At 49.7% G+C, this 13,135-nt stretch overlaps 1 protein-coding gene across 8 annotated transcripts in view; it reads left to right on the forward strand.

Moving 5' to 3' along the window:
• The window catches only part of Synj2 (synaptojanin 2), a 110,795-nt gene that overhangs the window by 32,818 nt on the left and 64,842 nt on the right, over positions 1-13,135 (forward strand). For all 8 annotated transcript variants that reach the window (XM_023712182.1, XM_023712184.1, XM_023712180.1 and 5 more), the window contains 2 exons: positions 6,775-7,045; positions 9,752-9,977. In XM_023712182.1, coding sequence (XP_023567950.1) covers positions 6,775-7,045; positions 9,752-9,977 — 497 coding nt within the window. The remainder of the gene's footprint in view (positions 1-6,774; positions 7,046-9,751; positions 9,978-13,135) is intronic.

Consider the following 13,135-nt stretch of genomic DNA (forward strand, 5'->3'; position numbering starts at 1 on the left):
TATCTGAAGTGTGACAGGAGGGTTGGGCACTTACAACAAGGTTTTGGAGTGCTTGGGTGTAACTTGATCCCCCACCACCACCTGTAAGTCTCCGACTCAAAACTCTGATCTCTCTCATGCCTTTCACCTTTTGAGCATATTGGGAAGTACTGAGTGTCATTCTACCTTTCTGTTTGCTTCCAGGATGACCAGCTGGTTAGGGAGTGGGCTCCCTCTTGAAATTTTAGGCTGAGAGTTTCTACGAAGAAAGAAACTTCCCCCTCAGGCTCTCAATTTGGGACAAGTTGTTGATTTCAACTTACGTACATTAAGATAGGCTTTGTGCTAGAAATTAAGAAACATGCACAAAAATAATGTTGAAAGCTTATCCCATGGTCCTAGCTTTTGTAGGAAACCATCTCCTTCCTTCCTGAAATGCCAGCTGGAAGGGGTTGGAGCCCCCTGGATTAGCCAAGGAGTTTGGCCTCCCGGTATATAACCAGTCCAGGGCATAGAAAGCAAGTGTAGCATAAACAAGAACTTCCTGCAATGATTATATGGACATAAGTGTTCTCTGACCAAGCCCTCAAGTTCCATCTGCTTCCTCACCCGAGGGACTCTATTCAAGCCCCAGTCTATAATGAATTGTTTTTCCTGGAGTTGTGCAGCCTATGATGCTGCCCAAGACAGCATCCCAAAATTCTCCGTTAGGCAACCATCAAGCTTCTAGTTCCAGACCCACAATTGATTGACCTTCTAGACTTAGGTAATTTCTCCAGAGCTATTTTTCTCATCTGTAAAACCAGGAAACTGCCTCATCTCTACCCTACACGGATCCTAAGAGCTCTTTCTAAGAGGATGAACATGGTAGGCTTGTGCTCCTCAAACACCAGGCAGGCTGGCTGTGGGAGTTTTGGGTACACAATGTTCTACAGCAAATCTTGAAACAGACTGCTTTTTGCCAGTCTTGAGATAATTTATCTTAACACTTATATCCAATGGCATGATGATAAATATTTGGTACCCAGCTCCTTAGGGTGAGGGGACCTGTGATCTACATTGCTTGCCCGCTTCCCTGGTATAAATGCACTAAGCACACTGTATGCAAGCTGGGAAGCGACCCCAGCATGGTACCGCCACAAACCTCGCTCCCATGTTCCACCAAAGGGGGAGGGAGTGGCTGAGACCACACCTCTGCCAGTCTGGGGATAATTTGGCCTGTTTTAAATACATATCAGAGAGGGCCTGGGCTATCTGAAGGACAGGAGGATTGGGCATTTAAATTGGGCATTGTCTTTGTTACTTTCTTGTGGCTGGGACAGAATACCTGACACTCAGGTTAAAGGAGGAAAGGTTGATTTTGGCTCATAGTTTGTGGAGGTGCCAGTCTAGGGTTGGCTGGCTCCAAGGCAGGATGGTGTGGCAGAGGGATGCTGCAGGAGAGAGACATGAGAAACAGCCGCAGAGAGACAGAGAGAGGCAGGGGGCCTGGGCCTGGCCCTGACAAGGGCCTCATGTCTGTGGTGACGCACCGCTATCCCACCAGCCAGCCCCTCACAATCAATGACAAATGGCTACTGCTAGTTCCCTAGACCCTTACTGCAAGAGCCTGGCAAGCTGGACAGCTTGAACTTGAAGTGGAGCCTGAAGACAGCCTGTTGGAGGATGAGGGAACTTTCTAAACTAACATTGAGGTTTGGTGTTTGTTTGTTTTGTTTTGTTTTGTTTTGTTTTTGATTTTGTTTTCAGAACCAGGGATTGAACTCAGGCCACTGTGCTTGCCAGGCAAGTGCTTATTCCACTGAGCCAGCTCCCTGGCCCCTGTTTTTTGTTGTTGTTTTTTAAATTGTGGTAAAAAAAAAATGCATAGCCTAAAACTTGCCATTTTAACCATTTCAAGTAGCACTGATCGTGCTGTACATTGATCATTACCACCTGCAGCCAGAACTCCATGTGTTCCCCACTCTGAAACTGCCCCCATCAAACAGTAGAGGAATGCTTGAATTTCTCCACCTGCTTCCTTCCACTGAGCCTTCAGCTCCTAGGGGTCTGTGTGTTCTGTCACCACTATTTCCTCTCCCACCTTCTAACCTCTCTCTGGACAGCAAGACTACACAGGGTCTGGCTCTGTCTGGAGCCCTGGAACCAGAGGCCTCAACCTAGGGGTGGAGGGACACAGAGGTCACCTCATGCATCTCTCTTTGAGGCTCAGAGAGGGTCAGAGACTTGTTCAAGGCTCCACAGGGCAGCAGAGGGGTAGGCAGTACATAACCCAGTCTTCTGAGTCTGATTTTTTTCTTACTACAAGATCATTGCTTCAAGCCCCTACATACAGCCTCAATTGACCACCTCTTAGGCCAACCTTAGGCCTAGTTTTGTTTTGTTTTGTTTTTGAGTACCGGGGATTGAACTCAGGACCCTGTGCTTACCAGGCAAGCACTTATTCTACTGAGCTATCTCCCCAAGACCTCTAGGCCTAGTTTTGATCCTGTGTCATGACAGCAAAGCCAAAATCTCCCAGTCAAAGTGAATTTATATACACTGGGGGCAGGTAGCCCCTCAGGCTTTTCTGTGTTTCTCAAGGACACCTCTGTGGGCCACAGTGGGTAGGACAGAGTCACACAGTGTGGAGGGAGGAGGCCACTGCTCTGCTGGGTCGTTGAACCAGAGAAACCCTCAGTCCAGAGACTTGGGACCATGTTCCTCTGTGCTGTATGATGTCCAGAGTAAATAGACATAGGGAGTCTGAGAGGATTAATTCCCAGATCCTCAGGTGTCCTCTGGAATTGATTCACCTAAGAACATGCTCATGGTGGTAGGGCAAGTTGCTGTCCTCACCGTCCCCACCTCCTGTCCACCCTCTTCATGGTATGAAGGAAAGGTACATTTCTCCTATCTAGAAACTCCCCATGAGCCTCACTCAGAAGGTGACCTCTAGGATGCCATGCAGTGGGACAATTCACAACACTGTTGACAGTGTTGTGCCTCAGTACCAGTTTTCTTCACAAGTCAGGGAACAGCCAGCTTTTTCCTTCTACAAAACCAAAGAACTTAATTGGCATGGCATCTGATACCACTGGAAATAATTTGTCAAAACATTTTTAGTATTAATTCTTAAGGACTTTGCAGAATTGGATGACATTTCTAAAAGGAAGCTTTGGGGCCAGGGAGATGGCTCAGTAGAATAAGTGCTTCCTGGCAAGTGCAAGGGTCTGAGTTCAATCCCCGGTTCCACCAAAAAAATAAATAAATAAAAGGAAGCTCTTTTATTTCCATATATTTATTATCACGAAAAAGGTTGAAAAAAATTTTAAAAAATTTAAAAAAAGAAAAAGGTTGTATATTGTTTACATGTACAAAATTCTGCAAAACAGAATTAGAAGTTACACAGAATGTACTTCGATTCCACAATATTTACCCATGTCATTGAGATGCCATCCAAGCACGTTTTACTTTTTACAGTCAATGATTATTTGCCACCAGCAAATAATTACTCAGTTACTTTTCTCTCATTTCTGGGACAAAATACCTGACATCCAAAACTAAGGAAGGACAGGTTGATTTAGCTCACAGTTAGTGGAGGTTTCAGTCCATCCCCAACTGGCTCCAGGACAGAGTGGCACATGACAGGGGGCAGGAGTTCATGGCAACAGCAAGCAGCAAGAGCAAAAAGGGAGGAGAAGTGGCCCTTCCTTATCCGGTATCTAGGCTTTCTGCTCTAGGGCAGGTGTAGCACTCACATCCATAATCCCAGCCTTGAATCATGAATTAATCACAGCCTCTAGAACCCCACCCCAGTGACCTGCATGAGGAACAACTACATACAAACTACAACACATACTGATCTTAGCAGGAAACTACTGAATATTCTTGAAGGGTGATCAATAGAAAACAGAAATGCAAAATGTGAATAAAAGTTGGTGCAGAAGTCAGAGGGAGAGGTGGCTAAAAATTTCACCTGTGCAGGCAGAGCTTGTTCATGTGTTCCTTAAATAATAGAAGGGGAGGGGCCGGGGAGATGGCTCAGTAGAATAAGTGCTTCCCTAGCAAGGGCAAGGGTCTGAGTTCAATCCCCCGTTCTGCAAAAAAAAAAAAAAAAAAGAAGGGGATGAGTACAGTCAGTGAACCATCCGCTGGATACCAGGAAGAAGATCATGGTACCTTATGTTTACTTATCAATATGTAGAATGTGCTGAAAATAATATTATTTTTATTTTTTTGGTGGTACCAGGGGTTGAACTCAGGACCCTGCGCTTGCCAGGCAGGTGCTTATTCTACTGAGCTATTACCCCAGCCCAATAACATTATTTTTAAATGATGGGTGAAATTTTGTGGTATCATTTTTTACATGAGCCAGGGGTGCTGCCTGGGCCTGTTTGGGTGCTGTAGCCGAGTCCCTTGGTAGGAACTGCGGCTTACGAACCACAGATGTGTACTCCTCAGAGCTCTGGAGGTGCCAATCCAAGGTCTAGGGGCCAATAAGGTTTGGGGTCCAGGTAGTAGAAGCTCACCTCCGGGTCACAGATGATGCCTTCTCTGTGTCCTTGTGGGGTGGAAGAGGTGAGGAAGTGCACAGGGCTGCCTTCATAAAGGGCTGGTCCATGCAGGAGAGCTTTGCTGTCACTGATCGGATTCCCCAGAGGCTCCACCTTCTCATACTGTCTGTCATCTGGGGGTGACAACTTCAGTGTGTGAATGTCAGGGTTCCCCGTTCAGTTACAGGGGTGTGTCGGCTGGCCACACACAGCAAGCCAAGCTGACTGAAAACTGCTAAATTCCAGCGGCAGACAGAGTGTGAGCTTGAGGGGAAGTCCACCTTCGTGTCTCCATCCCAGCGCAGACTGGCCTGTGCATGGGCAGTGACTGCGTGCCCCTGGGGATGCTCACTGTGTGTGAAGTGATGATGGTGGTCCTGCAAGAGCAGCCTCACTAGGCGGGTGGGTTCTACTACCTACAAAGGCTAAGGGGAGCACCAGCCCTGCAGCCAGACTCTGCCTGAGTAACTTGTCCGGATTCTGTGACCAGAAAATGGGTTTGGATCCCAGGTCCCCAACTGTGTCACCTTGGGAAGGCCACTCAAGCTCTCTGGGCCTCTTTTCTCCCCCGATGTCTGTAAAATGAGATAACAGTGGCAGCCTTGGGAGGACTAAGTGGGTGTGTGTGGATGTGCAAGTGTTGTCCTCAGGAGCACTACACAGGAACCTGGTGGCAGCTGTCACTTGCCTGCACCATCCAGAGCCCCAGGACTCAGGAGCCAGTTTCCTATGATGGTGGCACCTTCCTTTTTTCTCATTTGTCCTGTATTCTGCTGCAGCCCAGCTTTCCAAGCCTCCCCCAGGCCGCTGGCCTGCGCAGGAGATGCCTGCTGTCTTCCTGGCAGCCTGGGACTCCTGCCAGCCACTCGGGCCCCTACGCAGAGGCTGGTGAGGAGTAGGGTGAGAAATCCACTTCCTGACTTGGGTGGAAGGAGAGAAAGCAAAAATTTCCATTCGTCTTCTCAAGCCCACTCCTTGCCATCCCTTGGCCATGCCAGAATACTTTGCTGAATGGCACATTCCCCAGCTGTCAAGCAGAGGGGCGCTGTGGACTGGTCCCAGCCAAGGCTAGAGACTGTGTGCATCTTTGGAGCTGGGAGTCCAGAGTGCCAGATGCACGGAGACCCCACCTGCCTTTCCTGAGACTCAGCCCTGACCCCTGATGCTGTGCCCAGTGGTACTCCTTCACTGTCAGGTTCACAGTGGTTTCCTCATGACAGGAGTGGGAGCTGTGGCTCTGCTGGTGTGTCCCTGCCCCACAGGGCACCAGCAGGCGTGTGAATCATGACCCACCTATTTAATATGCCTTAATAAAAACTAGTCATTCTATGCTGTGAGCCACATTCTTCCTCCTGTGAGGTACAAGGAGAAAGTCTGGGGAGGTAGAACCACTGTCTTTAGGATCTTTCATCCAAGCCTGGGGAGATTTGAGGCCATATGAACTGTCACTCTGGATGGTGGCCACCAGTTGTTTGGAGTAGATCTTGCTGGGAGAGGATCCCTGAACCTCAGAGTGTTCTCTGGACGGAACCCAAGCCATCTCTTAAACCCTGTGCTTTGATGGGTGGGTGTTCCACTAATTTTGGGGCACTCCATTCACATTCACTTCTGACACACACAGCATAGCTGTAAAGCATTGTGTGGTAGGGGGCACAGAACAGAAAATGGGCAGCCAGGGACAGCATGGCAGTGCCCCAGAGGCTCTGCACCCTTCTCCAGGCAGCAGGCCAGTGAAGTCTGGGTGATCTGCACAGGAATTGGTTTAGGACACATTCATCAAATACCAGTGATACTGGAAGACAACAGCAACCCAGAATCCTGCCCTGAGGATCCCATCCACTGAGAGCACAGGCTTAAGAGGGCAGTTGGCTTTGTACATGACCAGTGCCAATAGGGAGCCATTGGCACATACAGAGGCCCCAGGCCCTTTCTGGAAAGCAGGGAAGGCTTGAAAGAAAATGTGGGGGGCAGGGTGGAGGGCTCAGGGTGCAGATGTGGGAGAGGACTGACCCCTGGAAGCTGTCTGCACCAGAATCATCAGAGGATCTGTAAAAGTACACTGCGGATCCTAGAGAGCTGTGCCAGGGCCAGACTCCACCTTTCCAGCAGCTCCTGCCTTCTGGTGCTGTGAGCCAGCACCCGAGGTGAAGGAGACAGGGCTGCAGAGCCCTGGGCACAGGTGACTGGGTCCTAGACATGCTGCAGGATGGGGCAGGAAAACCGCAGCCCCTTGAGCTGTCTCATCTGATTCCACTTGCAGGTGGTGCTCCTCTGAGTTTCCTGGTGTTGGTGACAGGCTGCACGTCGGTGGGCAGAATTCCAGATGCAGAAATCTACAAAATCACCGGCATCGAGTTTTATCCTCTGCAAGAGGAGGCCCGGGAGGAGGACCGCCTGCTTGCCCTCCGGAAGATCCTCAGCTCGGGGGTGTTTTATTTCGCGTGGCCCAATGATGGTTCCCGCTTTGACCTGACAGTCCGGGCACAGAAGCAAGGAGATGACAGCTCGGAGTGGGGGAACTCCTTCTTCTGGTGAGGGTCCCGGGTTCCCCAGAAGGCAGGCTGTGGGCAGCTGCTTGTCCTCCATATCATTTTATAACAGCCCTGGATTATGGGTCACCTCTGGAGAGCTGAGACCCATACCCACTCTCTCTGCAGGATGAAAGAAAAACTAACCCGAGTTCCCTTCCCTGTGAGCTCAGGAAATGGGTTTAAGTCATCTCTTACAGATTTAGAAAGCAAGTTTGCTCTGTAGGGAAGCAGCACTTGAGCCGGCATCTGCGCGTGTGTCCCTGTGCGCTGGAGCATGCTCCGTGCTCCTGCCTGGGTTACTTCTTTGGGTGGCTCCAGAGCCAGGTACCTGCTGGGTCCAGATATTTCCTGGTGACATTTACAAAGTACTGTGCCTCAGGTACCAGTCTAAGTTCTCTGGAGTGACAACTCAGAATCCTCGTAATAATATATGAGTTAGAGTCTGTTACCCTGCCTTTCAGAAAGAGAAACTGAGGCAAGAAAGGACATGGGAATTTTGCTGAATTTTTTTCTGCAAGTGGCAGAGCGAGTATTTGAACCTAGACTTTCTAGCTCTAGAGTCCAGGCTAGTGGTACAAGCTAAACCAGCCCTGTCTCTGGGAAAATTGAGTCAACGTGCCCAAAAAGTAACTTGTAGGGACATCAACAGACCCAATCTGGCTGGGTCTCTCTATGTTTAGGGTCATCTGGCTTTTGCTTTGTGTAAGGACATGGCTATGAGCAGATGGCCCTATGAATATCTATGGGCTTTCTGGGCCCTGGAGTCAAGACCCTGCCATGTCTTGTGAAGGAGCCAAGAGGGGGCAGTGACTATGTGGGACAAGCCTCAGGCCTGCTAGCCAGTGTTGCAGCCTTCAGATCTCTGGGAGACAGAAGGAAACAACAGTGATGGGAATCTTGGTCCAGGCTGGATTTGGGGTTGGGAAAGAGAAAGCAACTGTGGAGGCACCAGGTACCCGCTCCAGGGCATTGGTGTCGGAGCTCAGGGCAGACACTATACAACTGACCACAGCCACATCCCCAGGCAGAGTGATTGCAGGCTACACCACCTACATCTGCTATACTGTGGTGCAGTGGCTAAGGTCTGGAGACCCACGGCAGGAATCGGTGGGGTCTACACTGCAATTGGCCCATAAGTGGGGGAGAGTGGGCAGCAGGGGGAGGTGGGCTTTCCAGGTTGATTCTTGGTCATACTAAAAGTTGCTTCCTAGGGCACTCAAGTCCTAGCAGGAAATGCAAAGCTCTGTGTTCCTTTGTAGATTTGGATCTCTTCCTCCTGAGGTCCAGAGGATGTCCTTAGCAGAGGTTATTTGGAGTTATCCACTTGGCACAAGGCTCCTCCCCTCAGGCCTCTTGGTGACAGAGGCCTGAGCTGTCTCTCTAACAGATCTGGAATCTGGAGGCCTGGCCTTGATGCCATAGGTGGATTTAATATTTTATTAGTAATGTGGTTTATCACCTGAGGTTTAGAGTGACTCTAAAGGAGACATAGTTTTATAAAATTGTACTTCACAGTCACCATTTTTCATGCAGAGGAGCCCCATGACTGTGGGAAGTCGGTGGGAGCCAGACTGCCTGTGGGGTGAAAGTGCTGTGGCCCCAGAGCAGAGGTTTTGGAGAAGCCAGGGGTCTGCCAGAACTCACAGCACACATTCGTAGCAATGAGAACATGCTGCTGTCTTTGAGGGAAGGCCAAGGGCAGGAATTGGGTTGTCTTTTTTTTTTTAAACAAGTAGGGCATTGTGACCTAGATTTGCTTCAGACCCTGTAGGAAAGAGTCCCCTGGTGACAGAATGACACAGCTCAGGTCTCTGGGATGCATGGTGGTGGTGGGGGGCAGGTGGATGGAGGTGGGAGGGTGACATGACTATGTGTAAATGTAAGGCCTTCATCCGCAGGGGTTGGGCTGAGGGGCGCCAGCCCGGCTCACAGCCCCGGGCCCCTGGGCACATGTTCTGCTTCCTATGCCTTGGTTACTTTATCTTAAAGTGGGTTTCCAGTCATGCTTTTCACATGGGCTTCCTTCAAGGATGTAGTGAGTTAATCTGCTGTCCACGCATGGAGGGTGGTGTTGTGTGTGCTTGTACCTGCCGGCTGCTTTCACCACCACGGTCACCATGGACTGCTGAGCCTGGGACAGGCCTCCAAGTATGTGGAGGAGAAACTGGAACTCCTGTCAGGCTTTATTTTTCTCTTGTCTCTTTATTTTGGATTGGTTTACAATGTTTTCATCATATTCACCCCATCTATTTGTAAAGATGTACATAATTTCATTAAGTATGTATTTAATGATTTTTTAATCATTTGTCATTTTATGATTGGCCATGGTTATTATTTCATCAAAACATGATTAAGTTTTTTATTGATGAATCCTAGTATGAAATGTGGTAGCCTCGAAATAGAAGCTCCTTTGAAATTCCCTGCAAGGTGCCTGCCCACACTAGTTTTGCCTTTGTCTGTCCTTTTTGACAACTGGTGGCAGCCTTGGGAAAGGGCTTCTTCCTCCTTCCCCTGTACATATCACCCCGGCCCTGCCACTGGGGGCCTCTCTGAAGAACATGACTGCTGGGGTGTGCGTGTCCCTACTACAGGGTCGTGAGCAGAATACCAGGTCCCCCACCAGTGCCTTATCTATATGCAGACTGAGTGCAGTGTTTGCAGGAAGTGACAAGGTGACCCTAAGCTGTGTGGGGCTCCATTTTGCAGGAACCAGCTGCTGCACATGCCCCTGCGGCAGCACCAGGTGAGCTGCTGTGACTGGCTGCTGAAGGTCATCTGCGGCGTGGTGGCTATCCGCACCGTGTATGCCTCGCACAAGCAGGCCAAGGCCTGTCTCATCTCTCGCATCAGCTGTGAGCGCGCCGGTGCTCGATTCCACACCCGTGGCGTGAACGATGATGGCCATGTGTCCAACTTCGTGGAGACCGAGCAGGTGAGTGCCCGGGCCCACCTACGGCCCCGAGAGGCTCTCAGGCGCTGAACTGTGCGCACTTTTTCACTGGGAGCAGAAGGGACCCTGAGTACTGGGGCAGGTTTCTGACCACAGCTGTGTATGCATGATTGTCCTCTGCATGAAAAATCCAGCTCAGGTTTGCATGATTTTTGATTAACATCTCATACGGGGAAAATGTTGCTTACCTAAGGTATTTTTAGTTAGAAGGAGTCAGAAGTGGTTGCTGTGGTCAGGGAGGGTAGCACTCATTCCGGAAGCAGCTAAAAGATGAACCGACAGGGCTTAAAAATATTTTTAGGACAAAATGTACATCAGTTCGGTGGAAGGATGGGAGAAGAAACATTCTAAACTAGTTCATGCTTCATCCTGGAAGCAGGTGGGAGCACCTGGGAGCTTGAAGTCAGCACCTTGAGCGTCAGTTGCTCTCTCTCCTAGAACAATCTCTGCATAATTCCTCCTTAGTTTCCCTTCCTGACTTCTGTTCTTACTCCCAGAGAGCAGAGAGCAGTCTTACAGCTGCTGTTGTGTTTGTTCTGATTTGCACCCTGTGGGATACTGCCAGCTTGCAGAATAGCAACTGCAAGAGGAGAAAGCCCGGAGAGGCACAGGTGCGACAGCACTGTGGGTGGCGAGCTGCAAACACCCCATGTGTATGAGTACAGCTGTGGCTCTGCGCCCGCTGTGAGTGGCACTCCTGTGCAGACTTCAGCCGGTTTAATTCAGCACAGATCTGCGCACCTGCCCCTACCACGTGAGCTTCTGTGTTCTCTGGCATTGAAAGGTGGCTCAAATCACTGTGGGGCTCTATCTTGCTGGAGCCAGCTATTAGAGATGCAAAGGTAGGGAGGCTCCTCCTGGAGTCGCGTAGGCATAGGGAGACATGGACCAGGAGCCCTCGAAGAGGCAGCAGGTGCAGTTACCTGTCAGTGACTCACACCTGAATATTACAAAACTGGTAAATAAATGCCTGGTTGAAAATGAGAGGAGTGGGGAGGTAGCATTGGTAGAGTGCTTGCCTAGCATGTGTGAGGTCCTGTTTTCCATCCCCAGCACCACATAAAAACTTATAGAAAGAGAGGAAGGAAGGAAAAGAATATACAGACCCCAGTGGAGGAGATTTTCTTTTTCCTTGCTTATATCTGCTTGATGAAGATGATACCTTTACCTCACACGCACCAGCATCATGGCCACGTCTCCAGCTACGCATTTACCCTTCAGATGTTCAGCCCATCTTCATTGCTTATCGCCTGCCACAAACTGGGTGCTATGCTGGGAACAGGACCGAAGGAACAAAGTACCAATCAGCACCCCAGAGCCTCTGAACTGGGCAATAGAGCAGGTTCCAGAGATCACCGTGGGGCCCTAGAGGGAAGCCCTGAGTGCCAGCCCCAGCCTCACTCATTCTCCATCTCATTAATAAGCTGGTCTTATCCATTGTGTCTTCCAAGTGTGTCATCAGGGAAACAACTCTTCACCTTTTCACATAAAATCTGTGTGTGTGTGTGTGTGTGTGTGTGTGTGTGTGTTTCTCTATGTCTCTGTGTCTCTGTATCTGCCTTTCTGTCTCTGTCATCTCTCTACCTGTGTGTGTGTGGTCGTGAGGATTAAACCCAAGGCCTTCATGTTGAGCTACATTCCCAGCCCTTTTTGAGAGACAGAGTCTCTGAATCACTAAGTGGCACAGGCTGGACTCAGACTTACAGTCCTGCCTTGGCCTCCCACAGTGCTGCAGTTACAGGTGTGTGCCACCACACCTGGCTGAGGTAGGGCCTTTTCCCACAGAATGGCAAGGAGGCCTGTGGGAGCTTCCTGAAGCCGCTGTAATAAAGTACTGTACACACACTGGGTGGTTTAAAATCCGAGGCCTTTGTTCTGTGTTCTGGAGGTTGGGAATCTAAAATCAAGGTGTCAAGCTAGGTCATGATTCTTCGAAACCCCAAGGAGAGGATTCCTCCTCCCCTCTTCCAGTTTCTGGTAGTTCTGGGCTTGGGGCAGTATCACTCCAGGCTCTGCCTCTTCTGGCTGTTTGTGTCTGTCTTTCCAAGGATATCATGAGATTGAATCAGGGTTCACCCTTCTCTCTCTAGGATGGCCGCTGTTAAGCTAATTATATGTTCAAAGATGATATTGCCAATGAACGTCACATGTTGGAGTACTGGGGCTAGGATTTATCTGTTTTGGAATGGACACGACCCAACCCATAGCTAGTCCATAATCCCATGTGAGAGGACTGTGCCTTCGATGTAGTGCAGCTGCCTCAGGAACGCCTTGTGATCTCTCCCTTCCTGCAGACCCGCAGGCATTGCTGCAGACTCAAGCAGGAGGCATCACCCTGGCTTTTTAATGATGTGTGCCAGTGACTGACATGTGTCTTTTGTTTTCCCAGTTTTCCCAGTTAACTGGTTAGGGCTCAGGAGCAGGGGCCTTGCCCACAGCCCCTGAATCTCCTATTGTAGGGCAGCCCAGCAAGGCCCTAGAGATATGAACAGCCTTTCCCAGCTCTTGGGTCACAACCCGGTCTTAGTCTCTTTTCTGTTGCTAATTATACAACCCCTGGGTAAATCCTATGGTTTGGATCTAAAATACCCCAGGCCCAAAGTCCACTGTGTTCCCAGGTGGAGGTTTTGCAAGGAGATTGGATCATGAGGGTGCAGTGCTCATCAATGGATTAAACCATGGATGAGTCCCGGATGAATGTGTCCTTAGCAGGGGCAGCCTGCCCCAGGAGGTGGGACGCTGTGGGGCGTCCCTTCGTGGGGCACAGCTCTGTCTGTGGCTTCTCCTGCCTGCTCTGCCAGAGCTTGAGCAGCTCCCTCTGCCTTGCGCGTCCACCACGCCTTGCTGACTATGAACTGAATCCTTTGGAACTGTAGGGTATCCCTAGCTGAATCTGTCCTTCTTAAATTGTGTGTGTTTTATCCTTGGTAACTGCAAAGTGACTGATACAGTTAGTCACAAAAGGTGTGTTTGGATTCACAGCTTTGGTCCAAGGTTGAGGGGCCTCAGTCTAGTGACATTCTTTTTTCTTTCTCTTTGCAGTGCTAAGGATTAAACCCAGGGGCTTGAGCGTGCTAGCAAGTGCTACGCTGCTACTGTACATATGCAGCCTTTTTCCTTTTTTTTTTTTTTTTTTTTTT

Source organism: Octodon degus, unplaced genomic scaffold (genome assembly GCF_000260255.1).
Source record: "Octodon degus isolate 3935 unplaced genomic scaffold, OctDeg1.0 scaffold00024, whole genome shotgun sequence".
Classification (NCBI taxonomy): Eukaryota; Metazoa; Chordata; class Mammalia; order Rodentia; family Octodontidae; genus Octodon; species Octodon degus.